Raw genomic sequence first — 19,256 nt, 5'->3', positions numbered from 1 at the left:
TGGAATGATAGCCAGCCCGCAAGCACAGCAGGACTCGCTGATGCGATGATGCGCACACTCCCCCTCAGCCATCCATCGTCCATCCAACTCCCCGGCAGGCCCCGATCCTGGCCCTCGGATCGTGTCCTGGTCCAGCTCTCGCCCAAGTCTCGATGCCGCCAATGTAGGTAGCTGCAAGTACCCCAACTGGCGCTGCGGCCGCGCCTGAGAGCCAATCCTCTCCATCGACACCCCCAATCCGTCGCCGCCCACGGCCTCCAGGTCGGAGGCGTGTTTGACACCCCCCGCCTCCACGTCAACCTGCCCCAGTCGCCCATCTGCATTGTCCGCACAGGGAGCCTGCAAGCGCCATGGGGGCCTCTTCGTACCCAGTAGCAGTAGCAGTAGCACCATGCACGTCGCCTCCGGGGTGATGTGATACAAACGACCGACACCATTGCCCAAGACTTCGGCGCGACTCGACCACACGATAAAACCCGGACACGACACGAGACAAGACGGCCGCTGACTGCACCAACACGTCCCAACCCGCTCCCAGCCTCTCTCGTCCCATGCCATCCCACTGATTCCCGACACGCCAAACCCATGCCTATCAGCATTCGCCGGGATCTGGATCCAAACTCGGTGGGGGAACATTGGCACCGCACGGCATCAGGCAGTCTGCGCACTTTCAACCACAGGCGCGGCCTATAGTGAGTTTGTGGCGTCCCTCCGAACCCTGGCCAAGTTCTGCCGTTGCGATAACGACCCACTCACTCGCACTGCGCCTGCTTGGGTTATCACGCACACCTCCGACCCTCAGCCCCGTCACCTGCCGCTCTTCTGCTGCTGCTGCTGCCTCTCCTTCCTCTTCATCCCCCGTCTTCCATTCTGCTGCCCGTGGCCGACGTCTTCAACATTGCCCAACCGCTGCCTTTGGCCTGGCACACAAATACACACACACACTCTCTCTCTCTCGCAACATACCCACTCCGCGCTCTCGGGACCTCGGTACTCCACCAACGTCACCCCAATACCGAAATGGTCAATGCGCTTTCAGCCCACACTCCCGCATCCGTCACCGCCATCGCTCTCGCCCACAATTGATACTGAGCACGCGACCTCCAAACAGCTCCCCCCTCTGCGGAGGCGAGAGTCTGTGAGGACTGCTCCACAGCATCATGGTAATACCGCGCAGTCTGTACAGCCCTTCTGCCCCAGAGCCCCGGACTCGCCTGACCAACAATCCCACCCTCTTGTACAGCTGGTGGTGCACCATTTTCTCCGCTGTCATCATAGGCGTCCGCCTGTCCGGCCGCTACATTCGCAATGAACGCCTATTCCGCGAAGACAAGGTCATGGCGCTCAGCATCTTTCCCCTCTTTGCACGCATGGGCTTTGTGCACGTTGTCTTGATCTACGGCACAAACAACGTCGATATTACCGGCTTGACAGACCCAGTTAGAATTCGCCATCGAGAAATCGGTTCGCGCATGGTCCTTGCCGCGAGGATCTTCTACGCGCTATTGTACGTGTAGCCACCTTTTCCATCCATAGCATAACTAATGCCTCTGTAGCATCTGGTTGGCCAAGTTCACCGTTTCAGAGTTCCTCAAGCGCCTGACAGAGCGCTTCTGGAAAAAAGGATACGAGTGGGGACTGCGCGGTATTCGCATATTCCTCGTTGTTACCTTTTTCATGGTTGTAATTGCTACCTTTGCTGAGTGTCGTCCTGTGAGTCACTACTGGCAAGTCGTTCCCGATCCGGGCCCGCAGTGTCGCCAGGGTTACGCTCAACTCCTCACCATGGGCATTGCTGATATCGTCACCGACATTCTCCTGATTGCCTTTCCGATTCCAATCATTGTTCGCTCAGGCATGCCCTTGAAGCGCAAGATATCCCTAGTCGCACTCTTCTCCCTATCACTTGGTCTCATCATTGTCACCGGGGCCCGCATGCCTCTAGTCATTGAAAAAAAGGGCCTCCAGCAATTTCGTACGGTTTTTGCCTCTTCCGAAATCCTGGCTGCCGCCATCGTGTCCAACGCAATCATCCTAGGCTCATTCCTTCGCGATCGAGGTGTCAAGAAACCAAAATTCAAGGCACCCTCGACTACTGACAGCACCGAGCGTAGGGGGTCATCGCGCCGCTTCACAGACCAGCCCCGCAGCAGCGATGAAGACCTTGCACGATCCTTGGGTTACAGGACCAAGCCCGAGCTCTTGGAAAAAACGCCAAGCGTACCCAGACCAGCTCCAGTGGCGAACCTCGATCTCTTGCAGCCTGCAAGGCAGTCTGGCCCTTTTGCAAACAACAACTGGAAATTTCCAGACGAAGAAGGAAGTGTATCACATGGCGAAGACCGCTCGCACTCGGGGGTTGACGACATCCCGGATCCAATGCCCAGTCCCCGCGGCGGCAGACGGGTCTCATGGTTTGATGTGGGCGGTCTACTGGAACAACCAGGAGCAACCCCTTCACCTACAGACTCTGTGGTTGCTCACGATTTCGCGACGCAACCCAGAAGAGGCTCCAGAGCTTCAAACTCAATCATGTCGGCCGGGCGCGCGTTTCTTCCACAAGGTCGACGAAACTCCCGCCTCTCTCAGCATTCTGAGGACTTCGAAATGTCATGCCGGCCGAACCAACAGCTGCAGGACCTGGGTGGCCTGCTGCCTCGACACCGTGAGCAAGAAGAATCGCCATCCACTCCAACTTCAAACCCCAGCCCTTCGGTCGCTCCTCGGTACGCGCCTATACAGCGCACATCAACACGCTCAACACGAACAAGCTATGATGTGCCTTCTCTACGAGACCCTGGAGGCTTGCTTTCATCCGCACCCTCTGCTACGTCCCTTCAGCGTACCCCCACAAATCAGAGCCGTGACGCGCCTGCGTTGCATGACGCTGGTGGGCTGCTAGGTTAATGACCTATATTTCTCTTATCCCTAATTTTCCTCTTGTGTGATACCCCGGCCTCAGCGGCCTTTTCATTTGCATAGCTTGAAGGTTTCTTTTTTTTTCTCTCCACATGTTCGATATCCCTCTTACTCGGACTGGTGTTTGTGGGTCTACGATTGATGGGTTATGACGGCTCCATAGGCGCTACCTTGTGTGTCAGGAATGGACTACAAGTGGGGTCTCGGTTTGGAGGGGAGTCACAAGGCTCGTGTACAATAATCGTATTACATAGTCACCGCTGCGAGTCGCATCGATCTGGCAGTCTACTGGCCTATAAACGGATTTAATATATATCTTCGGCACTTTGGTCTCCATACCTGCAGCATGCTATACTTAACGTGACACGACATGGGTCTGCGCTAAGGCGCAAAATCCACGACGATTACCGAAGCCAGGGTTCAACTCTAAACGCCGCTTAATGAACTTTAACGCCCGGGTAACGTTCGGGTACTCTGGCCATGTCTTGGCTCGTCAACGGCACGGAAAAAAGTAGTAAATGGCCTAAGCTCGTGCCGCTAGCAATAGTACTAGCTTTTCCGCAATCACTCACAGTACCATTGTCATCTGCAACTGTGCTGCGCTCCATCAGAAATGAACAATGATGCGCCTACGCTCCAAGAGATGATCCAACTAACCCGTCAGGAACTTGTTACCCCGCAAAAGAATGACCCCATCCGCGAATGTGGACGTGCTGCACTCGCGCTTCTTCCCAAGGATCCTGAGCTCGGCTTGAAGCTTGCGTATCAGAAACTGCACGATGTTCCTTACAAAGAAGTGAAGACTTGTTGGCGAAGACTTTATACAGATGCGACTCTATGGAAGGTGCTAAAGCGGGTAGATGGCGGAACAGAGAAACAGCAGCAAGACACGACAGAGAGGAATTGGACCGATGAGGTTGTGAAATCATTAGATATGGCACTCATACTTGCCGGTGCACCTGCTAGGGAAGAGCTGGTGGAACTATGGTTTGCGGCATTGAAGGCTGTTCTGGATCTAGAGCGACAAGCAGCAGACGGTGCAAACTCAGAACGCCCCTCAAAGCGACAGAAGCTATCATTGCCTTGTCAATCCTCGCCAATCCCAGAAAGGTTTCCTGTAGAGCTCCTCAATCCTGAACCAGTCCTTGCGTGTCCTTTGCCGAGAATGAAAGAAGTCAGTCTAGAAGCTTTTCAAAGAAAAGTTGGCTCAACGGAAACCCACACGCCGTGTATAATCGAGGATGCAATACAACATTGGCCTGCACTCAATGAGAGGCCATGGGCGAATCCACAGTACTTACTGAGACAAACCCTCGGTGGAAGAAGATTGGTACCAGTGGAGATAGGCAAAAGCTACACTGCCGAAGGCTGGGGCCAACGCATCATCACGTTCCGCGAATTCATGGAGACTTATATGCTCCATCATGCGATCCCAGCCAACCCAAACAACACTCCACAACCGCCACAAGACGAGACGGCAAAGTCCGCAGTAGGCTACCTCGCCCAGCACGATCTCTTCGCCCAAATCCCCTCTTTACGCCTCGATATCAGCATCCCCGACTACTGCTACGCCGACCCCGCCCCATCCCCTCACCTCACGCACATCAAGCCCGTCGCCAAACTAGAAGAACCGCTACTCAACGCTTGGTTCGGCCCTGCCGGTACCGTCTCCCCCCTCCACACAGACCCCTACCACAACATCCTCGCACAAGTAGTTGGATACAAGTACGTGCGCCTTTACGCACCAGCGGAAACGCAGCGTCTGTATCCAAGAAGCGTAGACGAATCCGGTATCGATATGAGCAATACCAGTCAAATCGACCTTGATGAAGCTATGGCCTTGTTTCCCACTTTATCTTGCTTTGCGACGAGCCCTGTGGCCCCGGATTCCGACGTCACGCTGCGTCAAGAGAGGAGGAGAGCGTTTCAAAACCTCTTCCCGCGCTTTGAAGATGCCGGCTATGTCGAGGCCGTTTTGGGGCCCGGCGAGTGCTTGTATCTTCCCGTCGGGTGGTGGCATTATGTGCGGAGTCTTACGCCGAGTTTTAGCGTGAGTTTTTGGTTTAATTGATGGCAAGGGGGTATGATATTTGACGGTTGTGTTTACATGTCTATTTTTTCTTTTCCGTACCTTGGCGTGATTTATACTTGTTCATTGATTTTTTTTATCTTGCGAAAATAATTGGTTGCACTGTAGGATAAATATGCTTTTCTACGTAACGTGTTTTAGCGCTGCGAGTGTTTAGTGGCTTGTTGAGTAATGTAGCGTATGGTTGGCGTACTCGGATATGAACATGGGGAACTTGGGATTGAGTATCTTGTGTGGCTGGGTTTGTTACATACCTCTGGCGGAACCGAAATGGCCGGACATCTCAGGCAAGCGAAAGGGCTAGTTTCTTAGCGTTTTACCACTTGATCAACTCAAACACGCAGCTGCACCTTTGCACATAAGGTCTAACTCTCTAAAATCTTAGACATCTATCAGACTCGTATAGCGCTTTATTTTGCATATTATATATATATATATATATATTTAATCGTTGTTGCTGTGCTGATATTTAGCGTTCAAAGCGGCTACTTTTTGTGGTGGTTTGGTGTTGTCCGGCTATTTTAGTTCCGCCAGAGGCTGAAAAACGGGTCGGCGGCCGCGCGTTATTGTAGGTGGATTACGGACTGTAGTAGTGGATATAGGGTGTTTCCGCAGACCTCTACAAAATTTTGTTGATCAGATTGATTTCAAGATGGATCATTGAATTTACCTCAGTCTAGATATGAAGATATACTTCGCACACGTGACTGTACCTTCCTCTAATCTAAGAGGCACCCGACAGGTCCCTAATGGTTGACCATCTTGGGATTCTGCCTAGAGTACTATCACAGTGTACTCGGTGATTTTCTAGATTAGTTTTTTTTTTTTAGCAGAAATCACGTTATGCACTGCAGGAGATGAAACCCAGTAGGCTAAGAAGCGGTAGTGAGACACTGGGCTATGTTAGATACTTTGTTTTCTTCACACTCTTCTTAGTTACTCTCGGCATGAAATGGGTTCTCGTTGTGTAGAGTAGGATTCGAGGATAGTAAGCTGGGTTTCTTCTTTGTTTAGAGCTACGTAAGCATCAAAGTTTAATGTGATTAGATGTTCAATTCAAGAGGTAAGCCGCTCTTACTTGCCATATATGTCACTTTTTAATCGGCACAAGTCACGGTAAGAGGAAGGCTCATGGTAAGTTATTGAAAGGGCTAGTAATAAAGTCAATATTTCTAGTAGTATTTTGGAAGCCAACACATGCCATGCCCATGTTCCAGAGATTGTTCTTAGACTAGACTGATTGATGAATGCTACCGACGTTTATTCCGAAAGCTTTTGCTAACCACAAAGATAAGAGTTCAGCCTCATATTCAGCAGCAGAACTCTGGGTCCGTGGCACCAGTATTGGGGCAAGCAGCACCTGGGCAGGCAGTAATGCAAGCCCCATACTATTGAAGACGAAAAGTTAGTCCAATTGCTGTCAACTAGCAACAATTTTCAACTTGCTTACCGCAGTGTAGCATTTCTGCCGCTTATCAAGACTCTCAGGCTGAGCTTCAGGAACTGCGAGAGCAGATGCTGTGGCAATAGCAGAAAGAAGAATGATGAAGTACTTCATTGTGGAGTTTGTCTGTGGTTGATTGGGTTTGATTGTAACAAGATATATGTCAGAGTGGATGATGTGGAATGAGCTTGGAGGAAGGCACCGGACCAGTTTATATAGCTTCGAGTCTTTGTTATATATTAGTAATTGCCAAATTGAAGGTTTGCGTCACATGGAGGTTACTGGATGATGAGAAAAGTGGCATGAGGATTATGTTCTGTTACCCTGGTATATCTTCAGCAGGATCATTGAGGCACTGGGATGAAAACGCGTTCGATATTGGATAAGTGGGGCGTAACAAGACTATCATAGGCTGATCCCCCTCATTCGTGGCAGTTCATGGGAGTGATACACTAAATCGGATCTGAAGCTTACTCCGATTGTGATACGAGGACTCATTGGTGAACAATCCGCGCTCCGAAGCTTATGCGAAACGGTAGCGTAGCGTGTATTTGTGATGCTTGTGGTTTGGAAGATCAAGTAAACATGATAGACTCGAGAAAAATGCAACACTACATAGTCTGAGTTTATTTTCTAAATCAACCCACTGCTAAATATGATAGAGATGAGATTGAGAACTTAATAACGACATAGCCACAATCACTGCAGTGGTATAAACCACAACTATCATGCATCTATTGTTTGTGTATCAAACCTTGGATGATCGGATGCATGAAAATCCGGGAAAGCGGGGAAATGTGCGAAACAGAACAGACAGAAGATTTAACGTTGCATTCGACAGTGAATACGATAGCCCCTGCCAGCAGTAATTATGTTGTCTACGTCATCTCGTGGTTAGAGCATCTCATAACTTTAGAGACCATAGTTTTGGACCATATAAGTACCCTACACGTAATCATACTTCCGTACTTATAATCCTTGCAAGGTTTTAGTGAGCATATCCTGGTTCGCAGAGAGCAATGTCAGCATTATAGACTTTGTGCACAGGGCACTTAGGTCACGTCTAGGAAGTGTGTTTTGCTACAATGCCACGACCGACAGAAAGACATGCTTACCATAGACCATCCCAAAGTGACCACAATAGTGAATAAAAATTTTGATAAGCAATTTGTCCGCAGTCTATCAATCCTACTTGCTAAACTACTTGGCAGCGCGGCAGCGTCCACAGAGCCGTTAGGAAGGTGCGCTCGTCTCGGCGCGTGCTTACTCTGCTTGTGATTACTTTGCTTACTTCTTCCAACCTAGACACATTGTCATATGACAAACAAAGTTTCCGGCTTACCTCTCTTCCGTTCCGTTGCGCCCATTGTATCAAGCAACGGGTACAATAGCCACGGAGGGAGACGCTGGCATTCCGCTACGGCTTACACGAACGGCTTTACCTAGAGAAGTTTCTCATGCGTGTGATCTGATGCCGCTTTTACTCTTAATTATGCGGAAACTTTGGTCCTTATCAATGCCATTGCATTGAGTTAAATCAAGGGGATAACCTAGAATGCTTGCGGTTGAACTGCTACCAACGATTTAGGATGCTGTAGAGCGGGGGAGTATGTCCAGAGTAACACTACAGGCAACGAGTATATGGATGTTTCCAAGAATGTGCTCATGTGTTAGTCGTGCAAGACTTTTAACAACCCTTCTTAGCCTTTGCTAGCTAATACCTGAATACTCGACAGACAGAAACGATAAGATCGGCTTTACCATTTTACATCTCACTAGAACTAGCTTTCCTTGTCCAAGTCAAGTGTCGGGAATCAAATTTGGAGGAATCTTAACATGTAAGCACGGGTGCGCGGCCAAGGATCGGTTCGCCTCCGTCTTCCCGTCCAATAAACCTAATATGGGCTCCATCTGGGAATCGGAGCGAGAAACAGCTACTAGCTCTTACCCATCGAAGCTCTAAACCCAAAACGGTCATAAAGAGGAGACACAAAACGACGAAGCGAACAGGACCTAATAAGCGTAAGAATTCTTAGAGCTGTCTAGATCGCATTTCTTCGTGCACGAAAATCCCTCTAGGGACCAATTGTAGTATGCAGTCAAAGCTGTGGTCAGTATTAGATATCTTGTAAACAGATTTGCTTATACGAACTTGTTAGCCACCTGCCTCGACAACAACGGTTGTTTTTACTAATTGCCACGACAAGAAAAAAGGAATCAGTTGCTAATATGGCTGCACGAAATGCTACACGTGTTGCCCTGAGCCATCTTTTAGTGAGTCATGCATGTGTTAAAAACATAATCAATCTGACTAATCCGTGCGTTGTCAATTGGTATATTATCTTGGTCTTTCATATTTAGTGAGAGCATGTCGGTTGTTCTATCGTGGCCCATAATTCCCGTCTGCGCGATGATTCCAAGAATCTCCTTCTCCCATTCACACGTTAAGATAATAGCTACACTTACAAGAGTAACTGCTCTGGATCATGTCACATATTGGCGTCCATCTTTGTAGATTGGATATCTTTGTGCATGTAAGTAATAATATGCAAACCAGATACGATTAAACCGTAGAGACTTTAAGACTTAAGTAGATCTTTGTACATTCTCTAGATCCACCTCTATCTATCGCAAACTCTTGAATGGTAAAACTTGTCGCCCAAGGTTAGACCTTACTGTTCTATCCTGTCATGCACTCAGGTAGGTGGATTTTATGCTGTGGAACTGCGAGGGTTTATATTGATGTTGTAGAGAAGAGTTATGGGGCTGTGCTCTTTCCATGCCTAAGGTCACATGGATAGGAGCTTAGCTCACGATTAGGTCTCACGAAAGTTTGCTTTACCTGAACTCCCCCTCTTTCAAAACTTCTGCGCAGCCTCTCTTTTGCTGGTACTAACACTGAAAGAAAAGGAAAATGTGTGTTCCATCTCTCCCGACTCACCGCTGTCACTTGAAAGACAGCATTGAGCTGCGTCATATTTTGGCCCCCAAAGATCGTTAGGCCTCCACTTCCGTGTGCTGGCGCCTTGTTCCCGCCTGAAGATGTCTGATTGGCTAGTCACTGATCTCAAACATGTAGCGTAACCGCTCAAGAAGAGCTAGTTTGGTGGCTTGTACCATCATCTATTTAAAATACACACAGCAGTACATAACGGCAGGGTGCCCTGGATGCTCACTTCGCACCTGCCCCTCACGCCTTCCATTGCCCGGTTCCGTGTGAAAGCCGACAATGGCCTCACATAACGCTACCTCGTACACTGCAGTTCCCAGAAGGAATTCCGACAGCCGTTTCTCTTTCGAAGACATCCCGTCCGAAACACCATCTGGAGGTCATCAAGGCTATGGACACCCATCTGCACGGAGAAGCATCAGCGAGGAAGATGATTTGCATCCTCACACAAATACATCGACTTCCACAGCACAGGCTATATCCTTCCCCAGCGACCACCAGAGCAACGAAGACACAATACAGTCTGCAGAATGGAAGATATCTCTGTACACGCCAATTTCGATGATTGCCCTCTTCATTTCCGGAGTAGCAGTGGCGATTGGTCACCACCTCTTCTACTTGCGCTTCGACAGTAGTCCTGTGCGAGGAGCAGATGAAGACTATACCTCTCAAGTTTGGATCATCCGATACGGAACGGCATTTGCGTTTGTCACAAAGACACTACTAGCGGGTGCGATTATCATAGCGTACAAGCAACACATGTGGATCAACCTCCGGCACAAGGCCAATTCAGTGTCTACGATTGATGCGGTTTTTGCAGCTACTCACGATCTTTTATCTTTCCTTCATCCTTCGTTCTGGGCCAGAGCAAAGATCCCGGCATTGATGGCATTGATTGCATGGTAAGTACTACAAAAACGTATACTCAGAGGCGTAATATCAATATATTAAACAGGTGTCTACCCCTCGCTGCTCTCATTCCGCCTTCCACTCTTACTGTAACTGGCGCTGAGCTTTACAGAGAGCGATTCACAAAAGTCCCAACCCTCAATCTCAACGACACCGCCCTGTACAAAAGTGAAGGCATTGGTGAAGGCACTTCACCCCTACTCCACCGCTTGACCATTGCCACTGCCACAAGCATGCAAATCCTCCCTATGCGCCGCACCCTCCCCATCAACGCAACCTATAACTACTCCTTCGACGCTCCCTCCCTAAAATGTGCCCCCGCGACCGGCGACCATCTCCAGAACTTCACTGCCATCCGCAAAGAATCCATCCGCCAACTCCTCGATCTAGCTGGCCAAAGCCTCTCCGCCGATGCCGACATGCGCTACCTCTCCTTTTCCGCCAACACCACAGGCGTCAGCCTCACAGGCTCCGAGAACGTAACCACGTACGTAGCCAAATGCGTCGCAGGTGAACGCTTTGACGACTGCGGCACCAACTCCAACATTCCCACCTTTTTCATGCAAATGGGCAACGAAACCATAACCTGCACCACACACAATACAAAATTCACCGCCCTATTTGGCGATTTTGGCGCCCAAGACACTCAACCCGTCACCTACGTCTCGCACGAATTCAAAGAACCGCTCAACACAGAAGTAACAGGCAGAATGTTCAGAGCCCTCTCTACCATCCTCAACGGCTTCTTCGGCGCCTTCACCGAAGGCGGCGCAGCCGGCGGCTATTTTTCCGGCAAATCAATGATCCCAGACACCGCGCTTCTCGAGCTTCTCCAGCAAAATTTCCCAGACCTACGCAATACCGTGCCGCAGGAAGCCTGGATGTCGCAGCGTACCAATACCACTCTCGCGGACATGGTCGAAGAGCTATCGCGCAACCAAACGCTCAGTCTTTTTAGCAACGAGAGGCTTTGGGAAACCGACGAGGCCAAGAAGGCAGAGGTGCCCGTTCGCTATTATACTTTTTACAACATGTATGAGTATACCCCGCGCAATCTGTGGATCGCGTATGGGGCTGCAATCGTGTGTTCGTTTGCCGCAGTGCTGCTGGGGCTCAGGGCCCTATGGCTGAATGGCGTGTGCCATGATAATTCTTTTTCGGCGGTCATGGCCGCGACGCGGAGTAGGTATCTCGATCGGCTTACACGCGGCCATTCGCTGGGGGCTACGCCCATGGGCGAGAAGATTCTCAGGGCGAGGCTGCGGTTTGGGGTCCTCGAGCCAGAGGATGAGGTTGCGGCCAAGGGCATGTATAGGGCTGGGTTTGGCACCGAGGATAGCGTTACGACGTTGAAGAAGGGGCAGGCTGTTTATTGAGTTTTGATATTGTGTACGCACCACTTGGATATATAGATGAGAGATTTGGTTATATGAATCAACATGTTCCTTGTATACGCCCGTCAAATATGCTATGTACCATATAGTAATACACATAACCACATTGCACTACGCTATGCTTTCATTTTAGAATCCCCCAATCTTCTTTCTCATTCGGGAAATACCCGTATACATACACATTTTTTTTCCTTGCTACTCAGCAAACGGACAAAAAAGCATTAACTGTCCCGAAGATGAAGGACGAAGAACAAACAATCAGCGAAAACAAAAGGAAAAGAAAACGACAGTTGATGCGTCGTACGTCCTACGCCTCCCCATTAAATTTTCGTATACGTACACTTGACAAAGCAGTAAATGATGCTACTACTCAGCAGCAGCTGGTGCTCCACCGCCAGCTCCACCACGTCCACCTCGTGCTCTCTTTCCACCACGTGTAGCGCCCTCGCTATCATCTTCTGCATTACGCTTCTGGCCACGGCCGGCCTGGGCAGCCTGGCCAGCAGGTTGGAAGCCAGCAGCTCCGGGATTAAGTCCCCGACCTGGTGAGGCTTGATTCTGGTTCTGTTGGCTGGCATTGCCGCGGCCGCGACCACCGCCTCGACCGCCGCCACGACCAATCTGTGAAGCGCCTGCAGCTTGGGTTGGGAGTTGGGTTTGCGGCTGCTGTTGGTTCATCTGCTGGCCTCGACCACGACCACCAGGTAGCGGGATGCCTGTCCCGCCACCACGAGGAATGTTAGATTGAAGGGCACCGCGGATGGCTTGTGGACCGGTTCCTACGCCGTCACCACGACCGCGACCCTGTTGCTGTTGACCTTGATTTTGCGCGACAAAGCCTGGTTGAGGCAGGCCTCGGCCCATTTGGTTTGCGCCTTGCATGAACGGGTTGATGGTGTTGCCCTGGCCGACCGATTGAAGGAATGGGTTCGATTGCTGAGGTGCTTGGGTTCCAGGATTGTTGTCAGCCCCATTGGCTTGAGGAGTGTTGTTCACTGAAGGTGCTGCCTGCTGTTGCTGCACCGGCGTTGCACCGGCCTGTGATGGCGTTGATGCATTTGGCGCTTGGTTTGGAAGCTGAGCTTGTGCAAGATTTGGCTTCGCAGGAGTAGCTGGCTGCGCGCCAGGCTTGTTGTCGGGCTTGGGCTTCTGAGTCATTGCAATCGCATAAACTTTTGCAACCTCCTCGGTCGGTGTTTCCTTCGCAGCCGTCTCGACGTAGCTGAACCTGGCTCGTACGAGCATGAGCTGCGAGTCTTTGACTCTCGACTTCATCTCGTACGTCTTGTTCATGCTTGTCTCCTTCTCTTGTAGCTTCACCTTAAGCTTCTCTTCCCAGGCAGCGTTGATTGCGTTCACATCTTCGCTCGAGGCAGCTTGCTTCGCCTGCTCCTGCTCCTGCTTCATACCTGTGATGCCGTCGATAGCCTTTTGCGTGTTGATTTGTTCAATCTCTTGACGCAGCTTAGCAATCGTCTCGTCCCTAGAAGTTGTTGCCTTTTTGAGGTTGTTTTGGATTTGAGCCTTGACAACTCTCAGCGCTCCAGTGTTAGTTCGGAACCATTGAGCAAGTTGGCTGTCCGTCACTCTGGGTCTTGGGAGATCCTCTGTATGGATCATGCCTTCAGGCAAAGGCTCTGTCGATACCTCGGAAGTCTCCTTAGAAGTGGCCATCTGTTTCTCTTGCTGTAATCGTTCGAGTTCGGCCTCATGAGCACCCTTCAATCTGGCGAGCTCTGCGTCCGTCTCTGCTCTAATTGCTGAGACGCGCTCGTTGGCTTTCTTCCTCAGATTCTCTAGGTTACCCTCCTTCTTAGCAATGACGCCTTCACGACCATTGAGTGATGCCTCAAGTTCCTTAAGTTGGGCTTCGCGCTGGTCAAGCGAGGCCTTGATTGCAGCAATTTCGTTGCTATCCTGAGAAGTGTCCGCATTGGCATCAGCCCCTGAAGAACGCTCGCTGGATTGCGCGGTAGCAAGCTGTGCTTTGAGATCATCAATCTCTTGCACCTTTGCAGCAAGCTCTTCCTTGAGTTTTTCAATCTCCGCACGCGAAGCGGAATCGTCACTAGGCTCAGCTGGTACTGCAGTTGGTGCAGTTTGTGGGTCTTGAGCTTGTGCCTGTGCCTGTGCTTGTGAGAACTGCTGGCGAAGCTCATCAATGGTTGTGCTCTTCTCAGCCTGTGCAAACGTCAGTATTGGATCCTTGGTATTTAAATTAGAGCAACGCACGGTTTCCTTTTGGAGCCTCTCAAGGCTGTCAATCTGGGCTGACAATTGGGCTTGCAGGTGAGACAGTTGGTCGGTGGCGGCGGATCGGCTGCTCTCAGCTTCGGCAGCCTTTTGTTGAGCTTCCTCGAGTTGCTTTTGCAGTGTCGAGATTTGTTGTGCCAATGCGGTAGAATCCCCTTCACTGACCTGGCCTTCCTCACCCGCATCTGCGTTTCCAGTTGGCTGCGAGGATGCGTTCGCTTGAGCGATGGCTTCGTCGCGAGCTGCCTTGACCGCCTCGAGCTCTTGCTGGACAACTCCGAGTTGCGCGCGTGCTTGCTCCAGCTCTTTCTCCAGTGTTGCTATCCGCTCTTGTGCTTGACCAGCATCCGTACCTGCTGTCTGTGCACTGGCGAGCTGTTGCCTGAGGCCTTCAAGTTCTTGCTTCAAGTTCTCAACTGACTTCTGAGCTTCGTCTCGCTCGGCAGCAATAGCCTTCATCTCCTCGTTCTTCTTGCCCATACGCTCGTTGTGGATCTTCTGGAACCTATCCCTTGCGAACTTGACTTCGGCGTCCTTTTCACTCACTGCCTTCTCTAGTTTAGCAGTGAGATCGGTAATCTGCTCGTTAAGTCCAGAGGCTTGCTGCAATGCTTGATCACGCTCAGCTTTGTGGTCCTCGATCTGTTTCTTCAGATCCTCAAGTTCCTTGGGGTCGATACGGTCATATCGCTGGAGTACATCCTGGTGGCGCTTCTGCCAACGGTCTCGGTCTTCTTCAACAGCCTTGAGATGACCGGCCTTGAGCTCAAGCTCTCCTTCGAGTTCGGAAACACGAATCTGCAGTGGTTCAAGCTCACTCTGAAGGGCCTCCAGTGCCTTGGCCTTTTCAGCAAACGAATTCTGCAAACGAGTATTCTCGCTTCGTAGAGTCGCGTTGCTTTCGCGGTAGACATTGAGCTCCTCGAGGTTTTTGTTGAGGTGTGCGAGACTGGAGTTGCTCTGTGAACCAGAGGCCTTGGCTTGTTCCTCCAGCAGCTTTTCCCGGGTCTGGTCGAGTTGAGTTTGGGCGTGGGTCAGTTGTTGCTCCAGTCGCTTCGATTCCTGGACCTTGAGGTTCAATTGTACTTCTAGAATTTCCTTCTCGCGGCGGAGATAGGTTTCGATGTCCTGAAGATTGCTTGAGCCCGATTCGGTAGTGCCCGCATCGCCGGCCGCTGCTATTGCACCACGTTCGTTCTTCAAGCTGTTGATCTGCTCCTTGTACTCGTCGAACTGCTTGAGCAATGTTTGGTTGTATTGCTTCAAGTCGTCATGACGACGTTTGGCTTCTGCAATCTGCTCTTCGTACCGGGCTTCTGTTGACTTCCAGTGCTCTTGGCTCTGCTCCAATGTCGTACGCGCCGCTTCAGCTTGCGTCTTGAACTCTGTAATCTCAGTCTGCAGTTGGTTGTGCTGCTCCCGTAGTTCACGTAGTCTCTCCATACTCTCGGCGTGCTTCTGGAACTCGTGCTCGTAGTCCTTTTGGGCGCGCTCGGCGATATCGGCCTGTGTCTTGACGTACTGCATCTGGTTCTCGGCCTCAGCCTTGTAATCGGCAACATCGTTCTTAAGTCGGGTGATCTCTGACTCGAGAGCTTCCTTCTCCTGTCGGAGTACCAAAGTATCCTGCTCATGCTGTCCTCGGAGTTGCGTAAGCTCGGTGCTGCTGGTGGCAAGCTCAGAAGAGATGTCTTCAACCCGCTGTTGTAAATCGCTAATGACAGCATCCTTCTCCTGCTGTGCCAGGTTGATCTGCTCCTGAAGTTTCTCGTGAGCCTCCACAAAGTTCTGCAGTCGGTTCTCTGCATCCTGTGCAATTTCCTGGAAACCGGCAATTTGAGCAGTGACAGCTTCCAGTTCTTCCTCCTTGCGTTCAATCTTGCGTTTGAGTTCTGCAACTTCTGCAGTAAGTTCTTCTTCACGACTGACTGATTCCTCTTCGTTAGAGCCATTGGCCTGCGAAGCAGATCGTGGTTGGAGGGCCTGTACGCGCTCTTCAGCCAGTTGAAGTTGGTTTTGGAGATCCTTGACGCGCTGCTCGAGTTGTTGACGAGTCGAGTCGGCGGTCGCAGACTTGAGTTCAGCACTGTTACGAGCGGCGATAAGATCGTCGATCCTTCGCTGCGCTTCGGTGCGCTCGTAGTCCCGCATTTGGATAACCTTTTTGTGCTCCGCAATCTCATCCTCCAATTTGCGTTCGGCAGTCTGGAGGTCAGCTCGAAGCTTGTCGACCGTGTTTTGAAGTTCGCGTCGGCTTTCGGCAGTGGCCAGTTCAGCTTCATTACGCAGACTCTGAATCGAGGAAACCATGTTGCTCAGGCGGTCACGTTCGGTGACCAATTCTTGGTTCCTCTCCTTGAGGCGCGCTTCGATTGTTGCAGACATCTGCTGTGATGCCTTGAGCTGAACCATCTCACCCTGCAGGCTCTGGAGGCGGGCTTCAGCCTCAGCCGCATTTTGAGTAGCCTTAACAAGCCTATCATCCTGCTGGGCCATGGTGGCCTGGACCTTGTTGTAGCGCTCCTGGAGGGAGTCCTTCTCTGATTGGAGCAGTTTGATGCTACCCTCGAGACGAGCATACCTGTCCTGCTCACGTCGTACCTGTGACTCGAATCGGAGCTTCTCGCTCTGGAGCTGGGAGTTATCCTTGGTCAACGTGTCGACTTGTGACTTAAGCGTGGCACGGTCGGTAGCACTCTCCTCCTTCAGCAAGTCAATGTGAGATTGAAGATCCTTGATAAGCTTGCTGTATTCCGGAATCTCGCGAGACTGGGAGCCGTTCTCTAGCTGCAAGAACCCTCCTGTCGCTGGTACCGACTGTGCGAAGATGGAGGTTGACTGCGAGTGAGAAGGCAACTGGCCACGGCCACTCACGATGCGACTGTACATGTCGCGCTCTGTCTTCAGAGTCTGTGAGCGTACATGGAGAGATTTGATCTCTTCCTCCTTCTCGGCGACTACGGAGCGTAGACGACCAAGTTCATCAATGTCCTTTTGGTACTGTTCGGAAGCCATGCGAGCCTCTTGCTTCTCCTGTTCGTCGCCTACTTGTCGAATGGTGCGTAAAAGTTCGGCATTCTGCTGTTGAATCTCAACTACGTTCTTGTAGAGCACAAGATGCTTGGTGATCATGTTGTGTGTCGGCGAATCATCGGGCAATAGATCGTCCGGTAGTTCGTTCTTGTTGACGGTTTCGAGGATAAACTTTTGCTGATCCTCAGGGAGGCTGGCGATACCATTCTCTTCAGCTTCACGTCGCCATAGAAGCGAGCGCAACTGGATCGTCGTGTCCTGAACTTGACGCTGAAGTAGCGCGCACTCATTCTGGACGCCCTCGAGATCACCCAGTGCCTTGCGAGAATCCCGTTGAGCTGCCTCGCGCTCAGCGATGGCTTCTTCGAGAAGAGTCGAAATGTCGTTGTTCTGCTCAATGAGTGCGTCGTTTTGGCGACGAAGCTCGTCGAATTCAGGCTGTCGGCGTTCGAGTTCTTGAAGCATCTCATTGAGAATGCTGCTCTGTTCCTCGTGCTTTTCCCGGACTTTGCGGAGCTCCTTCTTGAGATCGTTGTTTTCAATCAGCAACTGGGTCTTGGAGGCATCAGCCCTGAGCTGGGAGCCGCCAGGAGAGAAGACAGCAGGTGATGCAGCCCTTCCCGGCGTGCTGAAGCCTCCGTTCATGCTCATGCCGTGACGAGGCGTTGCAGGGACGCGAACCGAGCTTCGAAGGTCAGAGTTATCGCTCTTGAGAGTTTCCACGAGCGTCTCCAGCTCGGCCGTGCGGGCTTCGGCTTCAGCAGCCCTATTGCGTTCGAGCTCAACATCGGCCTGTAGCTGGCCAATCTCGTTAGCAGCATCTTCCTGGATGCGTTCGCTGTCAGCCTGCAGCTGCTCCAGGCGCTTCTTGGTCATCTCATTATTTTGCTGGTGTAATGCCGCCAATCGTCGGGCGCCGTCGAGTTCGATGCGGAAGTTGGCCTCGGCTGTCGATGCGGCATTCTCGAGTTCCTCGATGCGCAGGCGGTCCTCCTCGGCCTTGTTCTTGAGTTCATCAATGTGCTGTCGGAGCAGGGTTTCGGCGCGGCGTAGGGTATCAATCGTCTCGGAGGCATCGGCAATGTCGCGCTGGAGCTGGGCAATTTGGGCGTTCTTCTCTTTGCGGTACTTGCTGTGGTCGTCGGAGCGGGTCTTGAGTTCGGTGGTGTACCAGTCGTTGTTGCTCCGCAGCTGCTCAATCTCCTGCTGCAGGTTGGCCTCGCGGAACTTGACATTGGTGGCATCGCTCTCGAGCGACTGGTTCTTCTGCTCCAGGGCGGACGCCTGCTTGCGCAGCTCTAGCCACTTCTCATGCAGTTCAGACAGCTCCTTGGCCAGGCGGTCGTGTGCAGCCGTCTTGGCCTCGTGCATGGCCATTGCATCGCGGTTGTGGGCCTCGAGTGTCTTGATGCGCGATTCCAGCGCCTGTGTCTCAGACGAGGAGCTGCTGGTTACGGCCTGCAGATTGTGTAGCGCTGTCTCTGCCTCTTGTCTGGCATGTTCTGTACACACAATGTGAGTACAGGTAGCGCCAAACTGGCTGTAAAACATCATACCTTCGTGTGAGAGCTTCTCCTTGAGCTCTTCAGCTTCTTTCTGTGCCTTCTCTGCTGTGGCCTTCAAGCTTCGCGCGCGTTGCTCGCCAGCCTGTACAGCGGCCTCGAGTTCGACATCAATGCGGATCTTCTCTGACTGGAGATCATCATAGGCGCGCGCCTTGACTTCGATCTGAGTGAGCAGTGTTTGGACAAGCTCTACGGTGGGTTCGGATAGGAGCGACTGCAGCGTCGTCTCGGGGACGGAATACGACGCGGCCAGGTAGCCAACGTCGAATGTTGCGGCCGCCATGGTGTATGTTGTAGTTTATCGCACGTCTCGGCGCATTATCGACAGCAGTCCTGGGGTGGTGGACAAGAACTGCAGACAAACGAGAGACGGCGATGGGGATGTTTGACGCGAACAAGAAACGGCGCCTTGTTCTCTAAAGTCGCGAGCCAGCAGTGCTTTGACGACAAGGCGGCGCATGGGCCAGGGGCTAGTCCTGCATGCGCTCATGCCCGCGTCTTGTCTTCCTTTGTCTCCGCTGCCTGGACCTTCACCTTCACCTTCGCCTTGCACCCACTCGCACCCACATACACGCCCACGCTCACTTCAATACACTCCGACTCCGCCATAATCGCTGTGCGACTCTTTAGCTAGACGCTGCACACTTGGCCCCCATTCACGCCGCTGACTTGTCAACCGTCCCTTCACCTTTTCCATCCA

The 19,256-nt window shown here is 51.6% G+C and overlaps 4 protein-coding genes across 4 annotated transcripts; 2 read left to right on the top strand and 2 right to left on the bottom strand.

Annotated features, from left to right (window-relative positions):
* Positions 1-853: 853 nt before the first annotated feature.
* PSV08DRAFT_412368 (uncharacterized protein) lies at positions 854-4,990 on the top strand (the record flags this gene model as incomplete). Its single annotated transcript, XM_014225592.2, has 3 exons — positions 854-1,507; positions 1,557-2,778; positions 3,494-4,990. The coding sequence occupies exons 1-3, from the start codon at positions 1,161-1,163 to the stop codon at positions 4,988-4,990; spliced, it is 3,066 nt and encodes a 1,021-aa protein (XP_014081067.2). The 5' UTR covers positions 854-1,160.
* Positions 4,991-6,318: 1,328 nt separating this feature from the next.
* PSV08DRAFT_356067 (uncharacterized protein) lies at positions 6,319-6,566 on the bottom strand (the record flags this gene model as incomplete). Its single annotated transcript, XM_014225590.1, has 2 exons — positions 6,319-6,396; positions 6,459-6,566. 2 exons carry the CDS (start codon positions 6,564-6,566, stop codon positions 6,319-6,321), a joined length of 186 nt encoding a protein of 61 aa, XP_014081065.1.
* A 3,049-nt stretch (positions 6,567-9,615) lies between these two features.
* On the top strand, positions 9,616-11,738 carry PSV08DRAFT_16671 (uncharacterized protein). The gene is made up of 2 exons (XM_014225589.2): positions 9,616-10,304; positions 10,358-11,738. The coding sequence occupies exons 1-2, from the start codon at positions 9,682-9,684 to the stop codon at positions 11,685-11,687; spliced, it is 1,953 nt and encodes a 650-aa protein (XP_014081064.1). The 5' UTR covers positions 9,616-9,681; the 3' UTR covers positions 11,688-11,738.
* A 3-nt stretch (positions 11,739-11,741) lies between these two features.
* PSV08DRAFT_365791 (uncharacterized protein) lies at positions 11,742-18,839 on the bottom strand (the record flags this gene model as incomplete). Its single annotated transcript, XM_066093101.1, has 3 exons — positions 11,742-13,886; positions 13,938-18,493; positions 18,548-18,839. 3 exons carry the CDS (start codon positions 18,837-18,839, stop codon positions 12,072-12,074), a joined length of 6,663 nt encoding a protein of 2,220 aa, XP_065948141.1. The 3' UTR covers positions 11,742-12,071.
* Positions 18,840-19,256: the final 417 nt, after the last annotated feature.

The sequence above is a fragment of the Bipolaris maydis genome (genome assembly GCF_028858645.1).
Source record: "Bipolaris maydis strain C4 unplaced genomic scaffold PSV08scaffold_15, whole genome shotgun sequence".
NCBI lineage: Eukaryota > Fungi > Ascomycota > Dothideomycetes > Pleosporales > Pleosporaceae > Bipolaris > Bipolaris maydis.
This window is presented reverse-complemented; position numbering and strand designations above follow the sequence as displayed.

Bases quoted from the DNA above. Each gene is read 5' to 3' on its own strand.
- PSV08DRAFT_16671 (XM_014225589.2), top strand. From the start codon at position 9,682: ATGGCCTCACATAACGCTACCTCGTACACTGCAGTTCCCAGAAGGAAT. The intron at 10,305-10,357 runs GTAAGTACTACA...TATATTAAACAG, and splicing joins TTGATGGCATTGATTGCATG to GTGTCTACCCCTCGCTGCTC.